The sequence below is a fragment of the Phoxinus phoxinus genome (genome assembly GCF_949152265.1).
Source record: "Phoxinus phoxinus genome assembly, chromosome: 10".
Lineage (NCBI taxonomy): Eukaryota > Metazoa > Chordata > Actinopteri > Cypriniformes > Leuciscidae > Phoxinus > Phoxinus phoxinus.
Genome location: NC_136885.1, coordinates 16715390 through 16732611, shown reverse-complemented (window position 1 = coordinate 16732611; position 17222 = coordinate 16715390). Strand labels below are relative to the sequence as shown.

Below are 17222 nucleotides of genomic sequence, written 5' to 3'. Positions count from 1 at the left end.
TTAAAGGAGCTACTAATAACGATATCATTTGTCTGCCTTTTAGCTGTATGATATTTGCGGTTAGCTTTGTTAAGCATTTTCGGTGTTGTTGCGCAGTCAAATTTGGCATGTTACTAGCCAGCTCGTAAAATATAAGGTAAATTCGAATTACAACTCGGCGAATATATATATCTGATATAATGTTCTAAATTCGTTATTCATATATTCTATGATTTCTTAAACAGCTTGTTTGTATCTTAAAAGCTCTTACAGTGGCCATTTTATTACATCCTGGCAGCTCAAATTCAAAGGCTGGTCCTTATCAAAATGGCTGCCTTGGAATTGCTTATATCCAGACTGATGCTTCATGGAAAATAAGTTTGTAAACATTGCATAGTAAATGCTGACATTAGGAATAATTTAAACGTTCTGTTTCTCTTTTGACCTGTGTCATCAGACATTCGAGGCAACAGTTTCATCATTTGACTTTATTTTACAAAGGTGAAATTTAACCTGTATGGAAATAAAGTTGAGAATGCAGTGTAACCTAAGTTATGTTATTATTTCAGCAGGACATTTGTTATAATAGTTACATAATAATAATTATAATGTTTGATTTGAAGTGATTTAACCAAACATTCATTCTATGTTTGTGCTTAAACATTTCAAGACATGAACTCAGTGCTCTTTTCCCAAAGGGTTTCAGTCTTCACTGTCCCGCTTTGCAACAAATGCTCATTCCATTGTAAGCTGCCATCCTTTTAAAATGCTTCAGGGCTTTATTTGCACATCCAATGTTTGTTATTTTCTGCAGTAATATGCCTTGTGAATAAATTTCATAAACATTTTCATAATTATGGCTTGTGGATACAAAACAGACATTGCTACTGACTTTTTGTGACAAAGAAAATACTAAATTGATTCATCTGTTCTAATTGTCCCTGAAAGAAACATTAAAAAGTTGAAATTTCACTTAACAAAAAGACATTCGGTTACACACATACAACATACATCCTATGACATCATTTATAAACCCATTGTGATGTCTCTGCAACAAGTAATGACATTTGCAGGCTTAGAACAATTACAATGTGACATCACACTGAGAAATTTTCGAAGGCACTCCTCATCATCAGGAATGCATGAAGAATTGGCAAACAATGAGTGGCTTTGATGTTTGTGCTTCTATTTTCTACTCATAATTTCAAAAGAATTTCATGAGAAAGATATCTAAAACAAGTAAACACTAAAACCACAGAGGAAAAAAATCACCATCATAATCATAAGATAACCATAACAACAAGAAGAAATTTCACCAATAACCATAATATTAACTGTCATAGTAATGACAATAACAAACACCAATGTATTACAGAGCTGTTAGGAAGATTGTCTTTAAGTTGTATTCATAATTCATTAAGATACACACTATTTCCAGTGAAAAGTTAAATGAATATGTTACCACCAATCCTGATGTGATATAAACTACTCCTTAACACTTTTACGAGGGAGGCATAAATATTCAAATAGTCTGTAACTTATACTGTTCAATTTCATTACACTGAAAATTAACCAAGAGGTTAAAAGTGTATGACAAAAAAAAAAAAAAAAAAAGACTAGTTGGTGGTTTTACAATGTAAATTGATTAGTTTTCATTGGTAAAATGAGCTCTATTTCTCAGAGGTCAGAACCATACAGTAAATGATATCTGGCTCTTCTGCGAACAATCTCACTTTACATTTTTCATTGTAATATTTACTTACTATTTTATTATATTTTTTTGGTAAATAATGAGATTATTATCATTGAATAATGATTAAGCTGTGGGTAACAGCTGTACCACTAACGCATGTGTGTTGTATAGCCCTTAATATTGATAAGCGTTATTGGTTATGAAGATATTAGATATGACGTGTCGTGGTCATATCTCGGTAACAGCAGATTCTAAAAATACAGGTTAGCTGTTTTGGCATGCCCGTATCCTCAGACTGTTCGCAGAGTCTCAGTTTTAACAGCATATACACATGGCTTCAACATGGAGATTCAAAAAGCATTCCAGGAGGTTTGTCTTTATGCAAATGCCAACCAACACCTGAGCGAGATAATGGTACCGCCATGTTATGCACTAATTTTATGCCAGAATATCATAACATACAAATACATTGATGAGTGCCTTTACTTTTGAGTCATTGTCTTCATCTCAGATCCATATTTAATAGCTTAAGGTGAACCGTTTGTCTACACAGTATACCTAAGAGGAGCGTAAATGTGTATGTACCCAGCATTACATAAATCGAATGTATTCTTGTGCTTTTGGTAGTCCAGCCAGATTTATGATGAATCTCCCTTGCAAATCCCAGCACTTGGACATTGTAGAAAGTGGTGGCTCAGAATCCAAACAAAGTGCCATTGATCATTAATGAGTCTTTTTAAGATGGAGAAAAAAGATGATTGTCAGACATTTCTCTTGGTTTTCATCTGGGCTTTTCTGCCCAATTGTGTCCCAGAATGGCTTTCATCGATAGTTCAAAGCGATCTCCAGTGATGTACTGAAGGGCAAACTTGAGGAAACTTCTTGTGCATTATTTTCAGGACTCCACCTAAACAAATTGAAAAGAAACTCACTTGGTACATCCATATTAAATTCACACTGAATAAGATGCAGGTGTAACAATGTATGGTAAGGCTTACTTTCGTTATCTTACGGTATTCAAAATTAATTCATCAAATGAGTTCATCAAATTCTTCAGAGTTTTTGGATATGCTCCTCCAATTGTTCAATTTCATAATTCCTTTTGACATACCTTGTAAAAACTCTGCCGCACTTCCTCATTATGAAGAAGTGGATTAGGGTTTAAAAAGAGATAAGATCCGGCATTACGTTTGTCCAACTGTAAGTAGCTTTGCAATTCATCAGTTGGGATGAGCGCTCCTCGTTCAACTGGTTCCTCTTATGCAGATGTTAATTATTAGTCTCCCAGTAGTTCCATCATAGTTATAAGATAAAAGCCATTCTCTGAAATATATGGCTCCATAGCAGCTATATCTGTAATGTGTAATAATGTAAGATATTTGAGGATAAAAACATGACATAAAGATTTGAAAAAATGTCCACATCATGTGGAATTTATATTACACTCTATTGATATTCTATGCTGTAGATTTATAGGCAAAATTTACACAAATAAATAGTTGTATATGGCAGCTATGATCATAATTATAGCGGCAATTTCATGAACGTAAAAAGCACAAAAACTTTGAAGCTCTATCAAACCTGACTTATAACTGTTGTAATCTAGTCTTATGTTGTGAATTTGCCACTATATACAATATGTATATGTAAAAATATGGTGCCACTTCGCTCTCTGCGTAGTTTCTCACACTTCGTGGCCCCCTACTTCAAAATCTGTTTCTCTTATTCCTTTACCATCCTCCTACTCCTTTTCTCTCTTCTCTCGTTATTTCTCTCCCTCTTCCGCCCACTCTCTCTCTCTCTCCCACAGTCTCTTTACCATCCTCCAACTCTTCACAGTCTATCTCTCACCCATCTTCTCCATTCCCTCCTTACCCTCTCCAGCCTCTTGCTCACACAGTAACCTCATTCTTGCTTCCTGTTCTAACCCCTTGGTTGGATGCCACTCCTCCTCCACTTCCCCCTCCACCGGGGATGAAGTGAAGTTGTTCAATGGTATTTTGCCTTTTAGCTGCAAATGCAAGCCTCCTGGCACTGTGTCCACCAAGAGTCCCTGTTCCCATGACAACTCCTGTTCCTGGCATGTCGCCCCATGCCACTCCTCCAACCCCGCCTCCTCCCAGGTGACCTGACATCGCAGCCGAATTCCGCTCCTGCTCTCGCCCCGACGTCGGGTGCGAGTTCATCTTGATCATGTGGTGACGGTCGAGTGATGGCGTGGCACAAACATTCTGCTGCGATTGAGCTTTCTGGTGGCTGACGCGGGGCAGGGTGGGCACCATTCCGCCTCCCCCTCCGCCCGTGTAGTCGCCCATTCCCATACCCATCCCGCTTCCGCCAAACTCATCCCCGCCTATCTCCTCCTCTAGATGGTCTGGTGACATCAGCAGCCTCTCCTTGGACTTCTTCAGGGTGTTCTGGTTATTGGAGTTCTTTGATGCAGTGGCCATGGCTTTGTAGTATTGATGCTGCTGGTTCTTCGAGAGCCTTGATAAGGTGCTGCCGTCGGCAAGGGCAAGGAGCTGGTCCGTTGACTTGACGCGACGTGGCGGTTTGGAAAGCGTATCGTAATTCTGATTTTGCTTTGATTCCGGGGGTTCCAGAGGGTAAGGATTCGGGGTGTGGCTTGGGGCAGACTGCGGATGAGGTATTCGAGGACGAGTGGCACGGTTGGGAAGCGTCCCTCTTCCCCCCATTGTGTAGTCGCCACCCCAGGGAAGGTGATGCTGGGAGGAATGAAAGGAGGGAGGAGGGGCGTTGTTGGGCCTCCGTTTAGTCGTACAGTAACCTGAATATTCCTCCAGTCCTCCTTTCTCTGTAGGTGGAGGAAAACATGTTTAAAAAGATCCGAAAATTAACATTGGGATGCACCGATATTAATAATCTCTATAATATGAAAAGCTGATAATTATACAAATTAATATTTTTAGAAAAATTTTATACATTTATAAAAGTAATTCATTTTCAGTTATAGAAATAGCTGACACTGACCAATAAATGACCAAAATAAAAAATCTGTCCAATATCAATATCAAGACTTAATTTATTTGTTTGTTTTCTCATTTTTAATGTTTTCATGTTAATTCTAATTAATGAGAAAACACTAAAAACAATAATTGTAATATTAATTATTTATTAATCTTGAGATTTGCTTAAGAATACATTTAAAAGTGTTTAATATTAGCACTACACTTAAGTAAATTATCAGTGTTTTTAAAGAGTAACTTTAGGTGAGCATTAGATGACGGCAAGCATAATCTAGATGGAAGAATAACGTAACCAATACTGATAACTAATTACTCTCTAATATTGGCCAATATATATCAATATACTGTGTATCCCAAAAAAATGGATGCACAACTATAAATGTTTACAGGATTTGAGCTGCAAGCTAGAATGTCATTAAAAGGTTCATCACAACCTACTTAACTCTTAATATAAATTCTTCAACGTCCATCCCGGGACTATGTGTTTAATGTGAATAATGATTCAATTAATTTAACAATATTAATACAATCCTATTTTATTCTGTACCTTGAGCCATTTCATCTTTCGGCTGATGAAGTCTGAGTCATTGTATCAGCCTGTATAACCTTCGCCTGTGCAGAACTTTCTTGTCATCCAACTGTAACTCACACTTCCCAGGAGATTTGATGTCTAGCTGAGAGAGAGGCCTTAAGGCTTTATGCGTCTGTACAAGATTGCGGGCGCTTTGCTATGGTTTGCCCTCATTAAAATGACCTTCACAAACATTTATATCTCCCAAGCTATACAGTGAAACACTGACACTGCTTTAAATAAAAACCCAAGCGTTCAGATAATTTTCCGCAACATTCTGAGCCCAACATGAGACTATGTCCACATCATCGAGCAGGTAATTTCTCCTTCAAAATACACCAGTACTAAATGTCACACTGTTTTTGATATTCATCCATCTTTTTCTCCTTATTGCTTCTAAATTGGCTTTATGCCTTTGAAATTATGTTGGCTATAATAAGAAAGCAATCATGCCAACCTTTTATGTAATTCTTACAAAACATAATTTCCTTAAGATAAGAATCTTCCTCTCCAATGGTAATAAAGCACTCACCCAGACGCTTGAGAGATGAGTATCTGTTGATCTCAGGCTTCATGGCGGCTTCGTACGAGGGTGGCAGCTGTGCCAGGTTATGTAGGGAGTGATGGAAGGACGGCTGGGGCTTCATGGCGTTAGTATGCTTACTGGGCTTCAATGTGCCACCGGTGGCCATCTGCATGTTGTTCATACGTGATCCACGCTCTTTAAAGACACGTATGCAATGATGGACCTTGAGGTTATTTCAAACTCAGCAGTTCAGAATATACAACTATGTAGAATTGTTGGTTTTACCTACCGATGGTGGCTGTATGTTTGGGACTGGAGCCTGTGGTGTGGATGAAGTTATGCTGTATATTCCCCACTGTGAATAAGAAAAAAGGCATAGGGTGTGTGTGTCTTACGGATTTCTGCCTTTATGTGCATGTCTTTGCGACTAATTTACATTTAGTATAAATTTACAAAACACATTTATCCATCTAATACTATAAATGTTGCCCTGTTAAGCTCTTTCTAGCTCCACAATGTGTTGAAAATTTTTCGCCGTCTGTTCATTCTAATGCCATCATATACAGCTTCGTGCTAAATAATTAACAAATGCCCTTTCATCATTTGGCTTTGGCTTTTTCCCTATGTTCCTTTGTTGTCCTGAATTTATACAGTTGGTCGTTCACAAGACTCAAGCTGAGATGGAAACATGAAAGGAACTCTGTATGACATATAATGCAACAATACCTGCAAATTGCAACCAGGTCCATGAGGGTAAAATTAGTGCAAATTTAATAAAATCATTGAATATTAATGGATTTTTGACCCAAGACACTTTATTTCATATTATAGCTGGTGACATGACTAATTGGCTTTTATTTGTCCATTACTTTAACTTTATCAAGTAACCTATTTTAATTTCATTTTTAAGCTATGTAAGAGACAAAACGAGTTGAAATTACTGCATTTAGCTGATTTGAAGTCACAGAAAACCTGGATAAAACATTAGACATTTATTTTTTTACTTATAAACCACAGATGTCACTACACTGTAAAAAAAATACAAATTAATATAAAAAATAAGCTGCCATACATTTTTAAGTTCAATCAACTTGGATGTATAAGTTATTTAACTTATAGTTGAAAATAGCTAATTATTCTCTTATTTTGATCAATTAAAGTAATGTAAAACTTATTGATCATATAATTTTTTACAGTGAAAATTGTATACATTTTGCATATATAGCAGATTTTTATTCCTGATATTTCATCTGAACATCACTAGTTTTTTTTTTAACATTTGAACAGTTATTGGAGTTAAAGGTTTTTTCCTACTTTTTGTCACTTAATTCACAGGTCACCATCATTTAAATGTTTTTTTTTATGGCTTTTTTGTTTTTGTTTTTTCAAATTAAAAGTTAAAGTGAACCCTTTGGGGTAACATGTCCCCCTGAAAGCTGTTGTTTTATAATTTAATTCAATCATTCTAACTATGATGGAATTATTGGATTATTAATAATGTAGGCCTATATTGTAGGCCTATATAAGATGTACATTTCAAACCTCATCATTATTCATAATAATATAATTATGTATATATATATATAGGTAATTAGGCTAACTAAATCATCAATCGGACTGAATCGTTTTTTGCTACTTATATTTTACATATTTTCATAGTTAATTATACGCACTAATGCACACTGTTCTTAAGGGGGGCTTCTTCCCCAGCATATGGAGATTATGGAGTTGTCCACTCACGTCTGTTATCTTTACTCTGTAGTGTGGGATATAGATTTTTCGGGGGTCGTCCAAGTGTCCCCTCTCCTCCTCCAGTTCCCAAGGCTACGCTGTTGTTTCTCTCTCCCTCTTGAACTGGACTCGACTGGTGACGCAACATTTCCACAAGAGCCCTGACAGGGAAGGATGTAGAAATCATTAGTCTATAGAGCAGTGGTTTTCGACCCTGGTCCTGGGGACCCACCGCTCTACACATTTTGTAAGTCTCCCTTATTGAACACACCTGATTGAGATCATCAGCTCATTAGGTGAGAACTCCATGAACTTAAGTGTGACAGATAAGAGAGACATACAAAATGTGCAGAGCGATGGGTCCACAGTGATCTAGAGAATACAATTTAAGGTCGATTTGACATCCTTTTAGACATGACCTCTTACCTGGGCATGTTGAGTTCTCGGTTCCTAGGCTGCCGTGATGCCTTGTGGAACGCCACTTTAATGGCCACCGCCACTGCCACAGTAAACGAGATGACTCCACCGATGACGTAGACGGTGTTGTTGCTCTGTTCGATGCGGCTGAGGTCCGGATAAGCAGGCAGTGAGGGCCTGGCGGCTGGGGGGGCTGTATTGGCCCACACAGGGGAAATGTAGTTGTGGCAGACGTTCTGGTCCAGCCTTCGAGTGCGGTCCGGACAACAAAATCGATAATGGCAGGTCCCACAGCAGTAGATGAAGTCATCCTTGGAGCAGTTAAAGGTGATGTCAAACTGCCCCATGACATCATAATAACCTCGACACACGTCCACTTCCACCAGTTTGCGAGGAGGCGGAGCTACCTTCGCGGCTCCGAAAGGGGCCTTCAGTGCATCAGTCGTTACATTCTTTGGCAGCATTGTCTGAGGCAGCGGCCGGAGGGGCATTTCTGCCACTCCAGCTGGCTGCTTTGGCCGACGATTCATGGACTTCCCTCGCATACTCCCACCGCTTTTAGAAAGGGGGTAAAGAAAGCCCCTACCCTGAGATCTGGGGCTGGGCATCGGGGTGATGGTGATAGGCCCATTTGTTCCGTTTCTGGAGGGGCCCGGGACGCTCGCCGAGGAAACGTTAAGTGGGACAGCGATTAGCAGGAAGAGAATAATGACACGTACTCGAGCTTCCAAGGTGGGCATCATCTTTACATGACTAATGCTGCTATTTTCTCTCGCTGACTCAACCCACCGCACAATGCCGAATTTTGTAATAACAGCCTGCTTAGTGCTGTATGTAAAATATTCCTGTAGCAGCCCTCCGACGTATGAAATCTGAGTCTATATCAAAACAGTCTTGAGAGACAAATCTGTTCTCAAAGTCTGATAAAAGTGTACGATGTGAAGGGTCACAATCTGAGAGAAAAAAAAAAAAACTATTTTGATGTGCTTTCAGCTTCAAGGTGAGTTATACAACACATATTCTCTCATCATGCAGAGTTTCCATCCAGCATATAGCTGGAAAACCTGAACAATATGCAAAACAATCCAAATGCGGACAATATTCTGAGCAGGCAACGTACAATTGGCTAGTTTTTGTATAAACAGGAAATGAATGAATATTTAACAAATTGTCTGTTTTGAATGCATTAACAAGGCAAATATTCCCTTTTGTGGCTTTTTTCAAAAGTATACATTTTCACATATCCACAGACAAACAAAATGGCTTCTCGTTACTGTCCTATTACTTCAATATCTAGTATTTTCATGACACATAAAGGCATTTAAGTTGTAGTGTAACTGTGTACATTAGAAGTATTTAGGTTTAGTATTCTCTGTTTTGGCACTTATCAGGGTGAAAGTTTCATTTAAGAGAAAGGGGTAACTGTAAACATCTTTAAAATGTAAACTAAAGTTTTGCTTGTCTTCACAATTTTATTTTATTTTATTTGGGCACTCCTTACATTCAGCAATGGCACTTAGTCTTTAAGCAGATTTCCCTGACCTGTTATGCTCCCTGAATGTTTACTATTATTAATTAGTATAAACAATTTCCATACACTTGGTGAAAAAAAAATAACCTCAGAAACTAATCTTCTTGTTCTTGTTTACGTGTCAACAGGACTACTCAGAATGGTGAACTCCTTTGAGGGTTTGAGGGCAGTGTGATGAGGAATCATTTTGAGTTTGTTCAGCATCTCTGCCTGCAAACTTCTACATTACTGAACTAAAATGAATGTGCATATCCTCATTCAGCATGTAAAGAAAGACCAAATGAATAATCCGGTGTGCAAATTTAAAATAGTTGAAAGAAATCAGATACGAATTGAGTCATCAAATGTGTGCCCTTCTTCGCGTATTTTAGGTGAGAATGTTCAATAAACCGATGACACAGACAAACACACAAAAACTGATGATGGCAGTAAAGACGTAAAAGGTTTTCAGGGCTGATTGTCTTTACAATATTTCCAAGGAGAGTGACTATGTAAACCTTCCAGTCTCTTTCCAGTTTCTTAGGATTCACGCAGCAGATATGCCTTTAAGATAAGCCCAGTTTTCATTGAGAATCGTTTGCTCTTGGTGAAATGGTTTAAAATCCCATGGTGTGGACATGGCTGTTTCCTCACGATTTTTGCAGGGTTGATCTTGGAATCCACTGGCAGTTATGACGTGTTCAGTTATCAAGCGATGTGCCTCTGAAAAGAAATCAACACACTGATGTTACATCCTACATGCACACACACACACACACATAGAGAGATCAGTGAAAGTTTTTGAAAGATCATAGTTAGCTCGTCATCTGCATGGCAGCCTATTATTTTCATTGTGACACATATGGCAAGTGACAGAAAAAAAGGTATGCGGCCGGCAACTCATGCAATCAATATAGAATCCACAGAATTCAACACAAAAGAGATTTTTATGGGGTTGGACTATATGTTTTGTGGTAGAAATTCCCCTACGCACCTGACTTAAGTTAACCTGGGGCGTCTCCTAATCGACACCCAGGCGTAGTGTCTCCTGATCGACGCTTTCAAATTTATACTCGGTCTTGCTGAGTTGGACAAAGTCTCGCCCCTTAAGAACGCGATCACTTGGGAATAAGGTCTCTAGTGTTCCACTAACCTGCTGCGCAGCAGTAACCAGAGAGACTCCAGACAATCCCTTTCGATATGCTTTAATCACGGACATAAAGAGTACAAGAGATTTAAAAAAATAGGAGCATGGCAAAGGTGACATTATCCATTTCATAATTTTTCTCTAAAATGATTGGTTCCTCACATGTATAATTGTCTTTTACTAGGTTTAAAAAAAATGGTATACTTCAAGCTTGTTGTTTTTGGGTCATATATTTCCCCTTTTGTTAGAAACACTTAGTATTCAAAATGTTATTCCTGCAAGAAAAATACATGTTAGTTATGTTTAATTTAAAAAAATCCTTCACAGTTTATACACATTACATCTACATTAAGAATATGGAATTCAGACCTAAGGTTGGTCTCTTTTTAAAGAAGACACTCAGCAGATTATTGCTGAAGTGCAAGCACTTCAAAAGTGTAAAAAGTTATGCAAGTTTAAGTTTACTGTAAAAACAAATTAACTGTTTCTATTTTATACAAAAAATATATTTACAGAATAATTGTTACTCTAAAATTGCTATAAACTCAAAGCCAGATGTCTAACCATGTTTTGTTTTAAAATTGAAGTTCCCATGAGATTTTGTTTAGGCGCTATACCAAAAGTAGCCATCGGGTGACACCCGTATTTCATTGACTTTTTTTTTTTTTTTCATGTGTTCTCCTGTAATAAATTAATGAATTCTGTCACAATATCACTTTTATCACAAAACACTCGCCAAATATGGAACAAATGTGTTTTGTCAAGATTAGAAAATGTTTTGATTATAAACATGACACCACCACCAGGACGAGGAGCCCTAAAAGGTTTTAAAGTACCGCTTCCTGTTTTGGTAACGCAATGTACGATTTCAAAGAGGTGTGATAGAAAAAAGTGTCAATAAAAAAAGCTAGCGGGACGCCGACAGTTAAGGGGTTAAATATACATACCGGCAAAAAAGCTAATATTCATTTTTATGAACAAAATTCCTGTACACAATCAAAATATTGAACTTTCGATATCAATCGAAGTTAAGAAGTCTGTGAAACAAGTGACAACCTCAAAATATGTCGATGAAATGAGTCTTGAACATTAAATACAACAAGCTTTTAAACAACTTACATAATTTAGGCACATAAACATCTTAGAGTTGTTTATAGCCTAAATATGATTTGCATTTTCAATGCACATTAGAAAATCTCATCAGTTCAGTATAGCAAGATAATTTTGAATCACATTTGGCCAAACGTCGTTTCCACCGGAAATCTGAATTGAACTGCAGGAAATGGATCATTGCAGATTCATAAATAAATCGTTCCTTGCGATTTGTGAACCAAGCTGAATTCGGAACTGCATGCTTCGCTTTTTACCATATCTTTCTATGGCAGAAATAGTAAATATAGTATGTTAGAATGCAGTTATGAATTCAGCACCAGTTTGACAGGTCCAAAAAAATATATTTTTTTAAATGGCTCAGAAAAATAACAATCTCATCACCACATTTATAAGCGCTCTTGATTTCTTTACGTCAAAATAATGAGGAATGCTGCTATGATTTTCTGCCGTGTAATGGAGCAAAAACTAAGATATTAAGCACTGAAGTAAAAGTTCTGAAAAATACAGACTTCACTAGAGTAAAAGCATACTTTCAATACATACATTTAAAGTCACTAGAGTAAAAGTATACTTTTACTACATACATTTAAAGTCAGCATGAAACAGAAGTTGCAATAGTCTTTTCTTGTGACGTATATCCGAGTGAAACGGCTTCTCGAACAAGAAAAAAAATGTATGGCAGGACTTAATTTGTCGGGATTTGATTGGATCATTGAATTGTGAAAGGATTTCCCATCCTCGCGCCGAAAAACACGTCATCAGAGAAGACGTTTAGAAAAAAACAAGAACTGTAAATATTGATTTCATGGTGACTAACATTTACATATAGATTTAATATCTGCATTTAAATTCAAGCAAGGTTAAGATAGATTGCATTTAATATACACCCCTTAAATCGTAAACTTAAATCTAACATTTGTACTAAATGCAGTACAGCTGCAGATTTCAGCTCATGGCACTGAGAAAGAAAAGAAAAGATGGTGTGATGACCATTTGTCTAACGTGTTACAACAAGTCACTATGAATCAGAAGCATTGAGAGAAGTGAATAGTAGCAATAATCTGAACAAATAGTGATCAGTCCTTTTCAGAGAGCATAGCATGATGCATGACACGAGGGAGGGGGTAGAGCGAGAGAGAGAGAGAGCGAGCGAGCGAGCGAGAGAGAGAGAGAGAGAGAGAGAGAGCGAGAGAGAGAGAGAGAGAGATGCTTTCCTGACACTGTATGTCTATGTGTCAGAATGTTTGAGAGGAAGTAAAAGAGACAGTGTTATGCTAAAGTTATTCTGTAATTAATACCTATATGCTTTATTTTTCACAATTGTAGGGGCCCGTTGAAAACCATCGAGCAGATAAAAGAAGGTTGGGAAAAGTACAAAAGAAAAGAGAGATAAATGCAGGGTAGAGATTTAAATATGAGCACAGCATAACAGAAGTGCACAGAGCCAGAGGTATGACAGAGGAGAGGTGCTTTGTGTGTTTGTGTGTGTGTATGTGGGAGGGCAGTGTGTGGGTGGAAGAGAATGGAGAGCATTCAGTGACACCACTTACTAACACACATACGCACACAGTACACAACACCGGGAACATACAGTGCTACATAGACAGTATGATGGCTCACACAGGAACATTAACACGCTCTCATACGGCATATAATACACGTTCTCCAACCATGCATTTTACAGGTATATAAAATGTACAGCCATTGAAAAGAGTGAATACACAAAATCTGTTGTCGCAGATCAACAAGTTAATGCCAACAACGTGTTTTTGATGTAATGAGGCACAGATATCACAGAGGAAAACTGCACAAGCCGCATAAAAATCTGCAAGAAATACAGCATTAGCCATGAAATTATACATGTGCCTGGCTGCTGCAGGCTGCGCTCTCATCTTAGCAATAGTGGTTATGCATTACGTCTACAGTGGCGGTGTGGCATCAAGCTGGTTCTGCTAAATTATTAAACTATTGACTGAAAAAAACTAAATGCAGGTATTATTTCGAAATACATAGGCACAGGAATACACTCTGGTACACAGGCTCAAATGAAAATTTGAAAATAAGAAACTCAGTTATTAAATAAAACAACATAAGCTAATTATGCTTTTAATTATTTTGGTAAGTAATAAACATAACATTAAGACCATAAATCTGGGTACAAGAACTGCTAAGATTAATGTTAATGCAGATATTATTTAAACATATTATATTATTCATTACATTTAAATATGTGGCTAAATGTTTAAATGTAAAAACCGGTTTAGTTACTGTGATGACTGAAATATGATGCAAAATTTTTATCAATTATTTTTTTTTATTTTTTTGAATGGTCAGACTATTCTCTTATTTATGTCATGCTGGGAACTTGATGAATGTTGCAAAAAGGCTTTTAATAATTATCTTAATGGCTGCTGCTGATAACAAAATATTCCTAATTAACAGAACCTGCTTGTGGTTTTGCCCCCATTTTGCACATAATTAATATGTAGAAAGGACTTTGCATTGACAGATATGCAATTACGAATTTTGCACATACAGTGCAAGAAGCGACCTACGTGGGAAGAATGTTTTTTCCGTTTTTCGCCATTGTATTTCGCGCACAACTGTCAACAGTTCATAGAGAACACACGGAACGGCGATTTTAACAGGTGTGACGCTGAGTGATTCATGTGGGCCATCTACAGTTTTCACAGAAGCAAACCTAAGAACAGCCTATATGACATTAAAAACAGTAACCTCTAATTTGCATGTCTATAATAAAGCGTAGGCCATTTCGACACCTCTATGTGAAACAGTATGCGCCTCTACAAACTGGATTAGCTTTTCCTGAACACGGCACCCAATCAGCAAGCCACTGTGGGCGACTTCTAAGAGATGTGACACTGAAGATGTGGCGCATTCACAAAACAGTCTCTAGAACAGTCAGAAACGCTTGTTCACACAGGAATCATGGGCGATTCATCTGATTTTAGGAAATCGTGCTATTTTCCATCTATTTCATTGTGTTCCTGTTGCAAAACATGTCTGTTTTGAATGTTCTCTCGACTTCTCTTTATCTCCCTCCATTTCCCTCTCTCTCTCTGTGATATTCAGTGCGTGGGTTGAGGCAGCTCACTCTCTCTCAGAATAGCACTGCAGTAGTTCAGACTTGTATAGAAGGAGAGAAGGAGAAAGAGAATGATAGATAGATAGGATGAATAGACCTCCTTTACCCCTCTAAACCCGCTTTTCTCTCTCAAAAGACAAATGGTTTGCCCTTTTCCTTCTTACCCCTGTGACACTCTGGGCTATTCACGGATAGTCCATCACGTCCTAAAGCCTTTATGCATCTGTATCCTTCAAAAATGTATATTATTTATCAAATGTATTACCCTGGTCTTGATCTGGTTAAAGGGCTGTCAAATGAATGCAATGAGAAGTGAAAGAGACAAAAAAAGGCACTTTGTTTGCATCATGGACCATGTTTAGCGTAGATCTAGAGGAATGAGATCATATGAGGAATGAGTAATTATCATGAGAGAGACTAAGGCTTCTGTCATAGGTGCTTCGGTCAAATTCTGCATGGTGCCTTATGGACAGCAAATTTCACTTACGCCAATTTGCAAACAAGAAAACCAGCTTTAATTATATGAGCTGATTATCTAAAAATAATATTACTAAAACTGATAATAATAATAAATATTTGCTGCCTTAAAAAAGTTGCTGCCTTAAATTTTTAAGTACAATCAACATGGATGTTTAAGTCATTCCAACTTAAATTACATTAAACTGACTCAAAAATTTGTTGAATCTGGTTTAACTTATAAATAAAGTTGAAAATTGCATTAATTATTTTGACGAGTTAAAGCAATGTAAAAGCATATGTTGTCGCAACTTATACTTTTTTTTTTTTTGTTCTTTTTTTTTTTTTTTTACAGCGCAGTGGTTTAAATGATAAACATGGCATCTGCAGGTCTGGCACATTACCTTTACCAAAGGTTCACCTCATTACTGAACTCTATTACTTCTGAAACTGTTTGGCAGGGCCTTGGCCCTTTTTTTCTGTTCTTTTAAACTAAACAAACTAGAAGGCGTTGTATATAAAATAATTCACAAAGATAAAATAATCTCAGATTTGTCATAATTTCCAATAGTTCAGTACATCTGTGCTTTTCACCTTGAATTATACTTAAATATTTGCTACCTATTGTGTGGCCCCCTCAAAAAATGCCATCAGGCTGTGGTTCTGTCAACGTAACATAAGCTGTATGAAAAGTCCTCTGCGCAACCCACCTAACAAATCGAACTTTTGTTGCTCTCGCTACAGTCATATTCCCCAATAATAACCGTTTTTAAAATATATTTCTGGTTGCTGGATGTGAAACTGTCGTATATCGAAGTGTCTCTGGAGCTGTAATTCGCACGAGGGTGAGTAGGTGGACATGACAACCAGCGCGAGAGCAATGAATGGCCGTCTGCGTAGGCGTGAATGCATGTTTACACGAAGGGTGATGTGGAGCCACATTACACTCACATATGTGCGAACATCTTCCTCCGGCCGCTTGCAAATTATTGAAAACATAAAATGTGACATGAACATGTCGAACATTTATTTTATTGTTGTTTTTTTCCCCCAGCGCGAATCACGAAACTTCGATAAACATAGAGCGCGTGAAACATTTGCGCGTGAACGATTGATCAGTCAATTAGATGACATGCAGCAATGTAGTTCAACCTGAGAGACTTACCTGAGCTGGTTTCTGTTGATCCTCACGACAGTCTCGCATCTTACTCAACCCTGAGCGACGATGATGGCTGGGAAATTATTTCCACAAACTGTTGCAGCACTCCTTTATTGATGATAGTCTCGTCTTTTAGCAACAAAACAACAGTTACAGTCACTAATTTCGTTCAAGGGTTTTCTCTCACCTACCCCGGTTGTTTCCATGTTCGTATCTACTATAGAGAAAGCATCGATTTTTACCTGATCGTGCACAACTTATTTGCGCGTTAACGTTATGTACTGTGAAAGTATTCCAGGTTTGATAACCTTTGCCTAAGTCCCTCATATATTTTTTATAACGCTCAGAATAACGTGCGCCATGAATGTTTCCCCCCTCTGTGTTGCTCCTTAACGTTGCCGTTAATCGACGCCGCCTGCAAAGTGTGCACACAAGAACATTCCGACTCTGTCACGAAACACCGGTGGAATGAGGCGGGTGTTCTCACAGAGGTCCGCTGCGCTGAATAGTGCGTTTATTGGTTTCGCGAGACGGTGTTGATGAGGGTTTGATACGTTGATTCCAGACCGCTTCAAGTGTTTCCTTTCTCAAACTACTTCTCATCCTTGCCACGATTATGGCTGGCTAAGCAATATGGTGTGAGTGTGTGTGTGTGTGTTGAGGGGAGACACACTGATCGGTTGCCATGGCAACGATGTCATTTGGTTTGTGACTCTAATAATCTTGATTCCTTACACCCTTTAACAAGAATGGGTTGCAGAAAAACAGTAAGGCATCGAATTAAAGACATAATAGCGTTTGCCGAATGTGGCAGTGACCGATTTCGC

General features: G+C 37.9%; 1 protein-coding gene across 2 annotated transcripts; it reads right to left on the bottom strand.

Moving 5' to 3' along the window:
- Positions 1 to 455: 455 nt before the first annotated feature.
- On the bottom strand, positions 456 to 17017 carry shisa7a (shisa family member 7a). Of its 2 annotated transcripts, none has more exons than XR_013799389.1 (6): positions 7914 to 8647; positions 7497 to 7648; positions 6046 to 6111; positions 5763 to 5951; positions 2671 to 4487; positions 456 to 2579 (listed from the first exon to the last, which is right to left on the bottom strand). XR_013799389.1 is itself a non-coding variant. In XM_079626635.1 (6 exons), exons 2-6 carry the CDS (start codon positions 8645 to 8647, stop codon positions 3565 to 3567), a joined length of 2064 nt encoding a protein of 687 aa, XP_079482761.1. In that variant the 5' UTR covers positions 8648 to 10137; positions 16402 to 17017; the 3' UTR covers positions 743 to 3564. The 2 variants fall into 2 exon arrangements, 1 of the variants encoding a protein (XP_079482761.1); XM_079626635.1 differs by adding an exon at positions 16402 to 17017 and having other exon boundaries at positions 743 to 4487; positions 7914 to 10137.
- Positions 17018 to 17222: the final 205 nt, after the last annotated feature.